This window comes from Cicer arietinum, chromosome 8 (genome assembly GCF_000331145.2).
Source record: "Cicer arietinum cultivar CDC Frontier isolate Library 1 chromosome 8, Cicar.CDCFrontier_v2.0, whole genome shotgun sequence".
NCBI classification, from domain to species: Eukaryota; Viridiplantae; Streptophyta; class Magnoliopsida; order Fabales; family Fabaceae; genus Cicer; species Cicer arietinum.
Genome location: NC_021167.2, coordinates 28,592,113 through 28,608,201, shown reverse-complemented (window position 1 = coordinate 28,608,201; position 16,089 = coordinate 28,592,113). Strand labels below are relative to the sequence as shown.

Genomic DNA, 16,089 nt, shown 5'->3' with positions numbered 1-16,089 from the left:
TTGCCATCATTGTTTTCTTTTTGAAAGGAAATCGTTTTGGTGGTTTCTTGTTTAATGGACATTCTGCTTTGTAATGTCATAATTTATTACATCCAAAACATGTAACTTGGCCTTTGTCCACTTCTATTTTGGAATTTTTGTTTTGAAATTCCTTTTTGATTTGATCTATTCTTCTCATCATTCTCTGTATCCTTCTGGTGAGAAGAGCAATTTCATCAGCATCTTTTTGTTCAGTTTCTTTTGGTTCCTCTTTCATTTGTGGTGTGATGTTTTCTTGAGATGCTTTTGATGCTATTGTCTTTCTTTTCTCGACTGATTTGTCTTCTTGCAGCAATACTTTATGTGCTCTTAAGGTTCCAATTAATTCTTCCAGGGGAAGTGATTTAAGATTTTTGGTTTGGCTTGTAGCTATCATCATTGGTCTCCATATGATTGGAAACACCTCATGATTTTTCTTACTCTCTCTTGTATTGTGTAAGCTTTGCCAAGAGAACGCATTTCATTTACTATTGTTATGAACCTTGAGTACATTTCATCAATAGTTTCTCCTTCTTGCATTTTGAATAGTTCGAATTTCCTTATGCCAATGTCTATCCTAGTTTCTTTGACAAGGCTTGTTCATTCATGATGAGTTTGCAGTGTATCCCATACTTCTTTTGCAGTTGTGCCTTCATCTACTATTTCACTCTATTCCCTGCTTAAGGCACATGAAAAGAATAATTGAGCTTTAGAGTTTAAGAGTACCTTAGTTTTATCATCAATTGTCATGTCTGCTTCTTTCTTCGCGGCAGAGGTTGAGTCATTTTGATCAACTCTTGGTATGAAGTCTCCATCTGTAATGATATGCCACATCTCTGTATCTTGAGATTTCAAAAACAGTTGCATCTTATTTTTCCATAAATAATTATCAGATCCATCAAAGAATGATGGTCTGTTTGAAGATCCTCCTTCAACGATGCATTTGACTTTCAACATTTGTTTTCTAGATCTTTTCTCTAGCACTTGTTAGGTGTTTTTAATCTTTCTAGAGATCATGTTATGATGCCGATTGAAGTAATAATGTCGATTTACAAGGAATGGGGTTTGAATTGTAAATATATCTATTTATAAATTATTGAAAAAGACTATAAATTTAACTCAAGAATGATCTTGGTTAAAAAAACAGAAAACATAGAATAACGTTCTTGGTTTTTACCAGAAAACGGAGAACGTTCTTGGTTAGCTTAGAAATAGAAATTCAGTTTACGTTTCATCTCGGTTAATCAATCAAGCTTAATAGATAAAGAGATAAGAGAAAGATTACCACACAAAGATGTATCCTGATTCACCCAACATGGGCTACGTCCAGTCCTCACAACTGTGAGATTTTTCATTAAGTGTTTCAAAATAAATAACCTTCTTGGTTTTACAGCACCTAAGTTAGATCAACCTTCGTCTGTTACAAGCTCTATTTCTTTCCACTCTGAAAGCAAATTAATCACATATCGATCTTGATAGAATTTGTTACAATCTATTCAAACTATAATTAAACTCTTATAGTTTGAGTTTTACAATAATTATGAGATTGTTTGATAGAATCTGAGATGTCTCAACTCTTGTTTGAGATTCAATTATTTACAAAGAATTCAGTAATAAAAACACAATATGATATAAAAGTTCAGAACTGATTCTTCTTTGTGAAAATAAGAATTTCAAGTATATGAATGTGAGTAATTTATGAGACTTGATAGCACTTGAACTTCTACATTTTTCTTGGACATTGACCTTTCTTTTATAAGCGTTTTGGAGCATTTAATAATGGTCAAAAGAGCTATTGGTAGTGTTCTGTCAATTTTGACCAAAACCAATATATATGATTAAAAATATTTCAGCCTTTGAACAATTTTAATCTTGTTTGACTGATGTTATTACAATCGTCCTTGATCAATTTGTCTTTGTTTTTAATGATCCTTGAAGCTTCATATGTACTTATTGATGTTACAACTTCAATCTGGAGTCTTGATTTTGTCAAAAACAGTTTGGTGAATGATTATGAACTTATGCAGAAATAAGGAAATCAATGCTGAAATTCTGTAGAAACGAAGATTGATTATCAATCTAGTTTTGTCAGTTTGAACTTTCTGGAGATTGATTATCAATCTGGAGGTTCAGTTTTGATCATTCTGGATGACTTCCTGATGCCTTGTACATATCAATATTGATTAAATTTCTTGACAATTTGGCTGAAGAAGATTTAGACTCTTTCAACTAGCTTGATTCGAGACCTTTTATCTTAACGATTCGAAAGTCTTTCTTTGATTGAAATAGATCCTACTTGTTCCTTGTCATGTATTGATGAACTTAGTATAAAATTAAGATGCAAAAACTTCGTTGAAATAGTGGATATTGATTGGTCAAGAGGCTGTGACGATCAGTCTTGATCCTGGAGATCATTCTCTGTTTTGTCCAGAATATTCTTGTTTTTTTATCTGTTCAGTTTTTATCTGATTTCTTTGCTTTGCTTGATTCCTATATTTGAATTAATTCACTCAAAAACACAAGTTAAATTAACATACCGTTTTAGAATCATAATTAACATTCTTAATTAACCTTTGCTTATTTTCATAAAAATTCTAATTTGAGAGTTTGTCTTAACAATTGAACTATAATACATATATGATATAAGTTATGATTGATTAAAATTTCAAAATAACTATCATTTATGAGACAAATTAATTCTAATATTTTGAATTACTATACAATGAACAAGTTGTCGCTAATAAAATTTAAAAATAATTATCATACATGAAATAAATTTTCACTAATAAAATTACATATTTAATAAATTTTAGGCTAAATAGCATCCTCTTTAACTTAATTTCAATTAACGTTTTAGTCATTTATCTTTTTTTTTCTTTCTAATTTGATCATTTATTTTAATTTTAAGTGATAATTTGATCTTTTATGTTTTAAAATGTCAACAATGTGATTTTTTTTTTGTTGCAAAAATTCATAAAAAATTTCAAACAAAACCCATAAAATTAATTATCATCCTCAATATAATGCAAATTTATCAAATTTATAACTTAAATATTTAAATAAACTGTTTTTTCATCTATAAAAATATCAAATAAAGAATAAAAATACGAATTTATTTGTAAATTTGAGTTACGAATTTGATAAAATTTGTATATATTGAAGAATATAATTAATTTTATAAGTTTTATTCGAAAATTTTAATGAATTTTTTTGTAAAAAAATAGAAAATTTTGTAGCCAAATTTTAGATGCCTTTATCTCTCTCCCGTTAAATTCAAGTTGGTAATTTTTTTAAGCTACATAGAGAAGTTGACTTATTTTGTTGAAGATTTATATAAATTTAGTAACTAATAAAAACTTGTAATCATGAGTGTTATGTTTTATGTCTCTATTAGGTGGTATTCACTATTTAGGTTTCATTGAATACAACTTTACTAGGTTTGTCTATAAAAATATCCTACTATTTTTTTTATCTTAACTCTCTAATTTAAAACTAGAGTTCATTAATCTGATTTACTATTTATTTTTTGTATAAAGAAATATATTTTGAGAAAAATAATAATATATGTGATGTAATAATTACCAAAAATAAAAAAGGAAGGGACATTTGATGTCAGAACGTGGCGTAACAATAGCCATGCCCATGAGTGCGTTGTGTTCCAATCCATGGAGTGGATAATAGCATAAGTTTGAATGTGGAAATGTGGGTTTGGTTGGGAAAGTGAAAAATGTTTGTTCTTAGTATTCTTGATGAGCTCGTCAGTTGTATTAAGCAACAATTTCATGTTATTTAAACACAAGAAGAACCCAATCGTTGAGTTGGGGAAAAAAAGAATTCGGCGGCGGCTCAGTGGGTTCATTTCAAAAGCGGAAAAGCATAATAATAATAATATTAATAATAATAATTCAAGGAAAAGCAGTTGGTGGCACAAATTTTTTTCGGAGGAGGATGGGAATTGGCTTGGTTTGAAGGAAGATGATATGGTTGAGGTTGAGGTGGAAGAAGAGTCCGAGTCTGAGTCAGTAGAAGAGTTGTCCGAGGATGAAAAGTTTGAGGCATGGAAGCAGAGAGCCGAAGCAATTATAGAATTAAGAGAAGCGCAAGAAGATAAGAGGAACGAAGAGAATAGGAAATGGGAAGACTGGCTTTTAGATGAGGATAACACTAGCAGCAGTTCCTCTTGGGAGCACGGTGGAACTAAGGATGATGATGTTTCCTCCGAAAAGGGGATTGTACAGTCTGTCAGGCATTTGATTTTTGGAAAAGGGGAAGACGATGATGACATGCTTTATGAAGACCGTGTTTTCCAGTATGCTTCCTCAAAGTCGGTCGGTAATTTCTTTTAATTCTTCTTTTTCTCACTCATTCATACCTATCATGTGCTCCTGTTTGCTTGCTTAATTCTACATACATACTTTCTCTAATCAAATTATACCAAAATTGTTATTACAGGCTAAATTCTTGGCACTCTTGATTATTATACCTTGGGCAATGGACTTTCTGGTTCATGACTATGTACTCATGCCTTTTTTAGATAGGTAACTAATTGTTGGAAATAAACAACTTTCTTACTCAGATCTTATATTTTTTCTATCTCTGTTCGTGAAATGTTTATCCTCATAGCTCAAAATGTTAGGTGGAGGCCGAGGAATGTTTTTTTATAGTCAGGCCTTCATGCAAGATTCCTTTGGTCTTCAAGTGTTTTCACAAGCCTGCTTTCTCTTGTGCTGAAATTTAGTTTAGTTTTGAATTGGGGCAAGGACCTAGATCATCACCACTTGCTTGTAGAGTCCTAGACACCATTGTTGTTTAGAATTAGGAATGATAATATTACATTGAGAGTCAAGCTAGTACCTTTCCTAATGTGAGCCTTCATTGGTATTTCACGTTTGACATAATCATCCTTCTGGAGTAAGCTTATACTAATTACTTATGATATTAGATTCTAAAAGTAATTATTTTAAATAATTACTATTAAACTCTTCTAATCAGTTTGCATTTAAAATTTTAAACTTAAATGTTACTTATAATAGATTAATGTTTTCTTGCATTGTTACATAAGTTTTTAATGAGTTTTCATATCAAAATCCAATCAAAAATAATCCCACTCCCCAGGGCTGGATTAAGTTACCCATCACTTTAATATATGAGAGGTTTTATGGATACAATTATTGAAAATGATACATGCACCTATCCATTGACGAAGTTGTAATATGTAAGCTTATCTTATTATGTCTAATAAGACCTATCAAACAGCTCTAGGAAAGATGACAATAGATGAGAAAAATATATTCACTCTGAATATCCAGTATTAGTGCCTCTTAGTTTTAATGGTTCTATATGCAGTTAGGTTTTTATTTTATTTTAGAAACAAAGCTACGACTTTTACCATTTCTATTTTTGTGTTCTTTGTTCTTGAGTAGAAGTTCTTCATTGTTGATCTCTTACTTGTGTATTTGTTTAAATTTCTTGGATTAATTTTTTTCTTCTAATTGGACAAGCAACTTTTTTTGTTATTGCTAGATATGTGAAGACTGTACCACTTGCCGCCCAAATGCTTGATGTGAGAAGATATCAAAAACTTCAAATGATTGAGGAACTGAGAATTGAGAGAGGACGATTCGAGCTTGAGGTAGAGATTGGTAAATCTCCACCTCTCTCTGATAATGAGGTTTGGTGGGAATTGAGGAATAAAGCGTAAGATCAATCCTTCTCTGATTTGCCTGATCATCTTGAATGATTCTCTCCCCCCCCCTGCTAAATAATATATCTGTTGGTAGAATAAGCATCAAGTGGTACATTGAATTCAGTAAGAAAGTCCAAAATGGAAACTGTTAGAGGATGTTAGAGATCATTTGAATTGGGTAGTATGGTTGTATAGTATTATGTAAATATAGCAAATAAGATAATATGTTTGCGTGTAACAAAGCTTTGCTGTGTGAAACATATGTTGTCTCACTCATGCTCTCTTGTTTTCCTCTTTACTCAACAGAAGATATGAAAAACATCTTATTCTTATCTTAGAATATTTCCTAATAGCAGTAGTTTCTTATCTTAGAGTATCTTAAATTATCTCTCTTAGGAGTAGTTTCCTATCTTAGAGCATTTTAAATTATCTCTTAGAGTTAGTATTAGTTTCCATGTTTCTTAATTGCTATCATAATTTGTTTATCAAACCACATTCATAATAAAAAGTCTTTGTTTTCTTTCTCTTTTTTCCTTCCTTATTATAAACTCTACAACTTTAAGTCTTCAACAACAATCATGCTTAAGAATGGGCACTATCCGTTAATCTTCATTAAGCCTGATTGATTTTTTGTTTGTTATAAAAGACCTTGTGAACTGGTAGGGTCTTTGAGCAAAAAGAGAATAAATCTACTACTGGAGTTGTTGGTTTATTGTTATGATATTCTGTAGTGTTATATTCTTAAGACGACCTTGTTGATCGTCATTCTTTTATACTTGTTGCCTAATTTCCTTTTTTTTTTTTTTTGCTTTGACAGATTAGAGTTGAGAGATGAGTGGAGACTGGAGAATCGCAGAGCATTTGCCAACATATGGTCAGATACAGTTTATGGGGTCTCTTTATTTATTCTTTTGTACTTCAATAAGAGTAAAGTAAGTTTACATTTTTCTTTTTGTAAATGTGTCGATGCACTGCCAATTTTGTTGGACATGTTCTCTACCATAAATATCACTTTTATTTTGCGATATATTATTGTTTGCTATAATGAATAACCAAGACACAATTAACCTTTTTATAATTAGACAGATATATTTTTTATTTCTCATAAGAGAATAATACATTGTGTGAGAAAGAAGTATCAGTTACAATATAGTTATGTATAATAATAGATAAAAGAAGAGAACAAGATTGGTTCGTCGGTTACAATCATTTATGGCTCTTGGTTTGGGAATTTGGAATGCTTTTAGGTTTGTTGATCAAAAGTCTGTCTCATATCATCTTCGTATACTGTCTTGGACACATCTTAAAAAGTTATTAGTTATATTTAAGTATGAATATTTATCATACTATAAGAGATATACAAGTCTATTTATACAAGAGGCAAATATCAAAATGAGCTCTCTAGGATCCTATCAAATAAATCAAATAATAAATACAAAATTAACCAACGCTCCCCCTCAAGCTGGAGCATATGTGTCAGATGCATCCAGCTTGCTACATATGTAAGCTATCCTAGGACCCCATAAGGACTTAGTTTGTCTACAAGTTGATCACTAGAGCCAACTAAGGAAGTCTTGATGGTGCCCATGAGAATCTTCTCTCTAACGATTTAGTCCTCTCATGAAAAATTAGATTTGAAGAGAGGTGCAAAGCTGATTGGTAGTCACATGCAAATTCCTCAACCATACAAGTTCACAAGTTAGTTTCACATCAAGTTACCTCTAATGAGCCTGAAGTGGATCTTCTATCACCAGCATCTTCTGCCCATTCTACATCTGAAGATCCAAGAATATTAGAGTGGTCCCTGTCCATATAAGTAAGCCCCTTTCTCGATAATTCTTTGATGTATCGTAGGATCCAAAAAATTGCATTCCAATGGCTATCACATGGTGAGTTAGAAACTGACTAATGACACTAACTGGAAAGGAAATGTCTGGCATGGTCATAGTGAGATAGTTTAACTTTCCAACCAATCTTCTATATCGACCCGTGTCTGGATAGGGCTTTCCTAGATTAGGTATAAGTTTCACATTCAGGTCCATACTCCATAGGAGTATTCACATGCTTACATTCAAGCATCCCTGTTTCCTCTAAAATGTCGAGCATATTTTCTCTGCAAAATGGCAATACCTTTTCTTGATTGAGCAACTTCAATTCCAAAAAAGTATCGCAAATGACCAAGCTCTTTGGTCTGAAAATTCTGGTTCATTAAGTGAAGTGGCCATGGATTGGAATTGGTGAAACTTGTAGTGTATCAGGTGCCTCGGGGAATGATGAACCATTGCTGCACTCTGTGAGTGTCATATTGGATTAAGGGGTTCAACTAGGTCTTTGTATGTGGAATGGTTTGTTGAACTTTACGACACAATAGTCTTGACAGTAATCCTCAATATCACCAAAAGAGGTCTAAGCTGAAACGAAATGTGTACATAGTGAAACCAAAAAGGACAAATGCAACAATACCCATTCTGTTTGGAACTGTTAGAATATAAGAAAGTATCTTAGAATATCTTAATCTTATAATTAATAAGTAATATAGAAACTAGACTTACAAGATAAACTACGAAACTCTAACATAATATTAAGAAATTCCAAGATACTTATGTTCTAACAGGAAATATTGTATGACTTGACAATTAAGATATTGGTATTTGCATTTGTCACCTAGGACCACAATTTTTGTAAAAAGAAACGTAAACCCAAATATCAGAAGTTCAAATCTCCCTCTAAGGTCTATTCTTTCTTTTAGACCTTCTTGATTGAATTAATGCTAATGACATACTGTTAGTGGTAGATGGAGCCTGAGGAAAACTATAGGTCAAACTCCCTAAGAGTTGTGTGGCATAATTTTCATAATTAACAGGATTTGACTCTATTTGTTATCATACAAATTTGGCTCCGTAGTTTCCTATAGGTAGGATATATTTGACTTGTACATATTTTGTTAGATACTATTTCCTTGTAATTCCTTAATTAAAGTAGGTTATATATAGCCTATGTACACTGTTAAGATCTTTTGTGCTTGATTGACCGAAAAACAATACTCCGTCCAGTCCTAATTATAAGAGAAACTTTGTCTCATTTATATGAAAAAGTTACAACTTTTGATGTGTATCTATTATATGAATTACTTTTTACCCTCATTTAAAATGTTTATTTAATATCTCACAATTTTACATAAGGGTATATATGGAAAAACATTCAAAAGTTAAAAGAATAAATGAGTTCATTGGGTTTGATGTTTTTTGGTTGTCTCTTATATTTGGGATTGGAGGGAGTATTCAAACTTTTTTCACCTATTTTATCTCTTTTTAAGTAAACAAAGGTTATGGTAGAAGTGAGGACGGTAAATATTTATAACTATGTGCAATTAGTGCTACTATTTGTGCTTTGGTTGGAGCCCAACACTCTTATATTTGAGGAGGCTTCTTTTTTACTGCAGCTGATTTGGGTTATGTTGCATTTGTCTTTTGAATATTTCCCAAGTTGTTTTCCTATTTTGGTTGTCAATGTTCACTAATAATTTATTTTATACTTTCATCTAAAATGTACATATTAATTATCCTTTGTTTGTTTCTTTGCTCTTGTTGTGCAGGTAGCTTTGCTCAAATTTACTGGTTATAAAATAATAAACAATATTTCTGATACTGGGAAGGCATTTCTAATTATACTTATCACAGATATTTTCCTAGGGTAACTTCCTTTCCCAACTTGGTAATTGTTATCTATTAGTGTATTACATAAAATTTGTTTTCTAATTTTTCTTGATGTTGCTTGTGATGTCATTTTTACCACGTATCCATACATTCAAAATAAGTATTATAGCATTAGGAACAGTATTACTTTCAACAAGTTAGAAACAAATTAACAAACATTTTGCATGTTGAATTAGACCAACTCAAATTTTAAGAATAAACACACCTAACTTCTCCTCCCATGTGTTGAATATACGTCATTTCCCTTCCTAAATTGGGTATTGGCCCGCAATAAGTACACATCATTAGAGCCTTGTGATGTCTCTCTTATTATTAACCTGGTCCAAGAACCTATTGATGCTATTCACCTGACAGACTGCCTTGTCCTCAAGGCAGAAGGAAGAAAGTGGTTTAACTTGATTCTATTATTAGTTGCTGCCTTGGCAGCCTTGAACTTCCTCACGGTGCCGCTGCTCAACAATAATTTCCCCAAACCCCTTCATCATCTTTAGAGGAGTTAGACACTAAAAAACTGCTCTGATGTGTCTTCCATTTTTTTGAAAAATGAGCTTCATCCTTCTCCGTCATAATTGTACAATTAATCACCTTGTTATATGAGTTTCTACAGCCGGTAAATTTTATATAACAGCATTGGTGGTTGGCATGATTATTTTCCTAGAAAATAGAGCACTGAGGATTGATCTTTTCCTGGTTGTTCTTGTCATGACTTCTAGGCCTTTCTTGGTTTGATCTTGCCTACAGGTATCATTCTGAATCTGGTTGGCAAACTCTGATAGAGATAATTGTTGAGCACTATGGGCTTGAAGTTGATCAGTCCGCTATTACAATTTTTGTTTGCACGTTCCCAGTCATCATTGATGCGTGCGTGAAACTTTGGGTAATCTCTTTTCTATAGTTATTGCTAAATGTTATTGGTTTTATCAATTAGGTAGCGTTAGAAATCTGAAGAAAAAAGTGGGCTTTACCTAACAGCTTGAGCTTTAGTTGAATGATCTAGATAAATTATGTACAGCTATTACTTTGTAGTTGGTAATGCATGCGTATATGACCCATTATTGATTTTGTAATGCAGCTGTTCAAATTCCTCCCGCGATTATCTCCAAAAGTGATGAGTATATTTCAGGAAATGAAACGTCACTAGATGAAAATTTTATGTCTGGGCAAGTGGATTCGGATGTGTGCTCTGGCTTTATCTACTGAAACGAATACTTTCAATTTTTCACCCTAACCTCATTTTTATTTGCATCTCTTGATATTGCAGTGTCCAACATTTTTGTGTAATAGTGTATCTGTTCAATGAGTTCAGCTACTCTCTTTCGCTAATAATTGTAGTATGTAATATTCCACGATGCTAATTGGCTTTTCATTCAATTCAATTACTAGACAGTTCAAGGTGCTTTATGTGGGATGCATGTATAGAGTGAATGTTCACTCAAATCCGTCAACAATTATCTTAAATAGGTACATAAACAAATATAAAAGCTTAAATATTCGTGAAATAACTCATTCTTCGGTTTACGTCCTTGGAATATTTTTCGTTTGAACTCATTGGTTGTCAAGTTCATAGGATGTGTGTGTGAAAATGCATTTCCATTCCAAAGTTAAAGTATATTTTGAACTATTAATTAAAAGTGATTAATGACAATAAAATTATTTTATACTACAATAAATCACAATTTGTCAACATAATAAAATAATTGTATAATTTTTTTTTATATTTTTTAAAATTATAATATCGACGTTTGTCAGTTGTACTGTAATTTAAACCCAATTTTATTAGACTTTGTTTATTGAATTTGATCCAATCATTGAATTCTCTTTTTTAAATCAAACCAAAATTTTATAAATAAGTTTTTATTTTTTATGGCAAAAATATGTAACTTTTAATGCTTATTTCTTGAACTACCAGCTCGAGATGATATATACTACTTTAGTATTTTTTTTTGTAACTGTTTTAGATATTATATATATATATATATATATATATATATATATATATATATATATATATATATATTGTTTGTTTTTTTTTTGTATCTGTTTTAGATATTATATATATATATATATATATATATATATATATATATATATATATATTTATGTAGTATGTTATATATATATATAACTAGTGTAATATTATAAACATGTAATTATGCGTTGATAATAATTGAATTAATTGTGATATACTCTTAAGTACGTTTAATTCGAAAATTAAAATTTTAAGTCAAGAAAACTAATCATACAACAAGACAAGCCAGTGAATTGAAATAATCAAACTGAATCATATGTACAAACTTTAATTTACTAATGAACACACACTTAGATTTTTATAATCGCAAGAAAGGATAACATTTAATTGCAAATACTCATTCATATATGTCTACCGAAAAGGGCAATCGGTGAAGATCCCAATGCTTGCAAATTCTCATTCAATAATATTATATCGAATGAATAATTTTTCAAATCAACCTTAAATTAAAAGTTATCACCATATCATATCTACAAATGTTGATATTAATCTATGATTAATTACTATATCATCCATATGCATCAAGATTAACGTTATTTACATTTAAAATATTACGTAAATCTTTTAACATTAGTTACATTTGAAGTGTTTACATTTAAAATAGTGGTTAATCTTTATGCATCTTATTCAAATAGAAAATAATTATTAATTAATGTCAAAAAAATTTAGATATAATCTATTTAGTAGTAGTTTTTCAATCAAAATGTTAGTTTAAAAATATTTATTCGAGTATTAAATGAATATAGCTATTAGTATATCTTTTTTGATGTAGTTCGATCTCTCCTCACACAATTTTTTAAAATAATTTAGACTCACAATTATATAATTTAAAATTATATTGTGATGATGTATCAAAATGTCTTCTGATTGTATAAATTTTTTATTTCTTTTTTCATAGAAAAAGTTTTTATAATGAATAAAAAATCATTCAAAAGTATATGTTCACTTAACAAAATTATTTTTGATGAATAAGTTTGAACTATTGTTTGATACACCTCACATGCTATTTTTGTTTTCTTTTATAATTATTTTTCAAATTAAATAATGCAATATCAACTATTTATTTTAAAAAAATAGCGGGGACTATTAAATCATAAAGGATAAATATGAGGGACTAAAATAATTCATTTGAAATTATGAGAGACAAAATAACACAATTGAAAAATTTGGATAAAATTACTGATTAAATTAGACAATTAAAAATTTTGAGGGAAAAAAGTGGGCTTCGTCCTTCGTATATAACTTTTGTAGATATATATGATGGCTGTTGAGGCATCACGTGGTACATATTGACATATTGTATTGTTGGTTGTAAATAGATAGAAAAATAAGAAGTTTCTTCAATTCCTTTTTTCTACGGACAGCAACTTCCAAAAGAAGCAAGAATTGTATACTTTAATTAGAACTGCTTAACGCCTAATGCTTAATTAAAATATATTTGTCATCTGTTAGCACCTTCCTGGCATGGATTGTTGCTAAGAGGTGTGAGTAGTTATATATTTCATTTTTTGTTGAATTTATTAGAAAATAGTGTGTGTAGAGATGTGGAAGTTGAAGATAGCAGAAGGAGGAGCAGGGTTGATTTCTGTGAACAATTTCATTGGACGTCAACATTGGGAATTCGATCCAAATGCAGGAACTCCAGAAGAACATGCTGAGATAGAAAGGATTCGGAATGAATTCAGCAGTAACCGGTTTTGGAAGAAACAAAGTGGTGACCTGTTTATGAGAATGCAGCTGAGAAAAGAGAAGCAATGTGAATTGTTTGTAATGAGAGACACAGATGAAGCATTGATTAATACAATTAGAAGGAGTATTTGTTTCTATTCCTCAATTCAGTCTCATGATGGCCATTGGCCTGCCGAATCTGCTGGCCCTTTGTTTTTCGTTCAACCATTGGTGGGTGGGATACGATTATCCAATTTTATATTTTCTTTTTATACTTACTACTACTACTCATTTTCATGACCATTACTCTACCTACTTACTACACATGCAGGTAATGGTCCTCTATGTTACAGGATCCCTTCACCAGGTTTTAGGACCTCAACATCAAAAGGAAATTATTCGGTATTTGTATAATCATCAGGTATATATACATATAATTGTGTATCGCAAGACTCAATTCGGTTATTCAAATATTGAGTCTAAAATCCGTTTATCGTCATGATCAATTAGCTTTGCAGCTGCTGCTAAGCTAATTAACTATGTGGATATACTATAATATAAAATAAATATTTAAATTTCAAAAATTCTAGATACTCTAGAAAAAAAGAATATACTATAATATAAAATAAATATTTAAATTTCAAAAATTCTAGATACTCTAGAAAAAAAGAAGGTATATCGGTACTATAAATATTTTAACTAATAAATTTTTTTAATTTGTCTACGCAAATATTATTATAATATCTATTAAAATTAATTAAATTAAATTTTTTAATATATTTATTTACTTTATTTTAACCACAGTAATTAAATAAATTATTTATATAATTAAAATGAAAGTTTTAATTTTAATTAAAGTCATAACAAAAAGCGTGATTTTAAAATCGATCAAAAGCATAAAAGTTAAAAATTTAATGGTATTAAATATAAAAATTTGGCGGTGTCATTATGATAATTTAATTTGATAATAATAAAATATATTAATATTCAAAAAATAAGTACAAGAATTTTTATAATATAAGTTGAATTTAAAATTCTTATTACGATGCACCTAACAAACTCTTTATTTTTCATTAGTCATGATATCGTGATGATTTCTTAGGTCTTCAAAATGGCAGTGGAGAGTTACTATTCGAAATAAAATTTGAAGATCCTACAACTAAAGAACTGTCTTTCATACTTTTTTATAAATAGGAATCATAATCGCCGACATCCGAGAGTTTACAAAACTACTTCCAATAGTAAAATACATTTACTGTAAAAACTATAAATTTATATTTAACATAGTTAGTGTCTAATACATCAAAATTGTTTGACGAGTATGAAATATGATTGTGGCTATAAAAAATTGCAATTGCAAATAATGAAAATAATCATTCTCTTACTTAAAGATTGAATTTAAAAAAAAAACAATATGTGAACAATTCCAATATTTTCTAACAACATCTAACAAATAAATATTCATAGAGATAGGCATTAGTCTCTGATTGAGTAATAACAAAGTGTATATGTGATGAGGTGACAGAACAAAGATGGTGGGTGGGGATTCCATATAGAGGGTGATAGCACAATGTTTGGATCTGCATTAAGCTATATTGCATTGAGGCTACTTGGAGAAGGGCCTGAAGATGGTGAAGACAAGGCAATGGACAAATGCAGAAAATGGATCCTCGACCACGGTGGTTTAGCGGCTATTCCATCGTGGGGAAAGTTCTGGGTCACGGTATATTCATTCATTCAAATCATTCATAGTCACATAGTTTATATATAAGCAATCACACACTTTATTTATATATAGGTACTTGGAGTTTATGAGTGGCGAGGCTGCAATCCACTTCCACCAGAGTTCTTGTTTCTACCAAAATTCTCTCCTATTCATCCAGGTGCATGTTTCAGTTCATTCCTTTATGCAAACCATATTCTTCTCTTTCTCTAATGCCTTTGCCAACTTATTAAATATGTATGCATGCAGGCAAAATGATGTGCTACTGTCGTTTATCTTACATACCCATGTCATATTTATACGGGAAGAAGTTTGTGGGCCCTATCACTGGCCTAATCAGATCACTAAGAGAAGAAATGTACAACCAGCCTTATGATAAAATCAACTGGAATAATGCCCGGAACACTATTGCTAAGGTCCTTAATTATGCGTTTGTGTTTGTGTTTGTGTGTGAATATATCTATATATGAAACTGACAATGGCATGTAATTTCAGGAGGATCTATACTACCCGCATCCTGTGATTCAAGATATGTTATGGGGATTTCTTTATCATGTGGGAGAGCGTTTTCTGAACTGCTGGCCTTTTTCCAAACTTAGACAGAAGGCATTAGAAATCGCAATTAATCATGTGCGTTACGAGGATGAGAACAGTAGATACCTTTGCATTGGAAGTGTAGAGAAGGTATTATGTTTGATAGCACGTTGGGTTGAAGACCCCAACTCTGAGGCCTACAAACTTCATTTAGCCAGAATTCCTGATTACTTCTGGCTCGCAGAAGATGGCTTGAAAATCCAAGTTAGTATTGTATTTTTTACTCAACCAACCAATTAAGACATGATGCAACATCGAATTTTTAGAATATGAATCAATAATAATATGGATGCAGAGCTTTGGGAGTCAAATGTGGGATGCAGCATTTGCTATACAAGCAATACTTGCTTGTAACGTGAGTGAAGAGTATGGTCCTACGCTTCGGAAAGCACATGACTTCCTGAAGGCCTCTCAGGTAGTTGAAAACCCATCTGGAGAGTTCAGGGCAATGTACAGACACATATGCAAAGGAGCGTGGACATTCTCAATGCATGATCAAGGTTGGCAAGTCTCTGACTGCACGGCAGAAGGACTCAAGGTTCTCTATATATATTATATACGTTAGCTACTTTCATTTGGTTTTTCTAAATATGCATGACATGATATTCATACACACACAAAACACATGCAGGCCGCACTCCTATTGTCAGGAATG

The 16,089-nt window shown here is 31.0% G+C and overlaps 2 protein-coding genes across 2 annotated transcripts in view; both read left to right on the top strand.

Moving 5' to 3' along the window:
* Nucleotides 1-3,630: 3,630 nt before the first annotated feature.
* LOC101514429 (protein DAY-LENGTH-DEPENDENT DELAYED-GREENING 1, chloroplastic) lies at nt 3,631-10,821 on the top strand. The gene is made up of 7 exons (XM_004513069.4): nt 3,631-4,346; nt 4,471-4,556; nt 5,542-5,715; nt 6,522-6,636; nt 9,300-9,397; nt 10,162-10,297; nt 10,493-10,821. The coding sequence occupies exons 1-7, from the start codon at nt 3,711-3,713 to the stop codon at nt 10,559-10,561; spliced, it is 1,314 nt and encodes a 437-aa protein (XP_004513126.1). The 5' UTR covers nt 3,631-3,710; the 3' UTR covers nt 10,562-10,821.
* A 2,066-nt stretch (nt 10,822-12,887) lies between these two features.
* LOC101514106 (lupeol synthase-like) overlaps nt 12,888-16,089 on the top strand; it is a 4,795-nt gene continuing 1,593 nt past the window's right edge. Inside the window, exons 1-8 of the mRNA XM_073364258.1 lie at nt 12,888-13,348; nt 13,449-13,538; nt 14,643-14,840; nt 14,916-15,000; nt 15,090-15,256; nt 15,336-15,638; nt 15,730-15,972; nt 16,066-16,089. Of these exons, the coding sequence (XP_073220359.1) occupies nt 12,992-13,348; nt 13,449-13,538; nt 14,643-14,840; nt 14,916-15,000; nt 15,090-15,256; nt 15,336-15,638; nt 15,730-15,972; nt 16,066-16,089 (1,467 nt within the window). The 5' untranslated portion in view covers nt 12,888-12,991. The remainder of the gene's footprint in view (nt 13,349-13,448; nt 13,539-14,642; nt 14,841-14,915; nt 15,001-15,089; nt 15,257-15,335; nt 15,639-15,729; nt 15,973-16,065) is intronic.

What these genes read in the sequence shown, in the direction of transcription:
- LOC101514429 (XM_004513069.4), top strand. Translation starts at nt 3,711, where the DNA reads ATGTGGAAATGTGGGTTTGGTTGGGAAAGTGAAAAATGTTTGTTCTTA. An exon ending in CTCATGCCTTTTTTAGATAG is followed by an intron (nt 4,557 to 5,541) that starts GTAACTAATTGT and finishes TGTTATTGCTAG; the next exon opens with ATATGTGAAGACTGTACCAC. An exon ending in TGTACTTCAATAAGAGTAAA is followed by an intron (nt 6,637 to 9,299) that starts GTAAGTTTACAT and finishes CTTGTTGTGCAG; the next exon opens with GTAGCTTTGCTCAAATTTAC.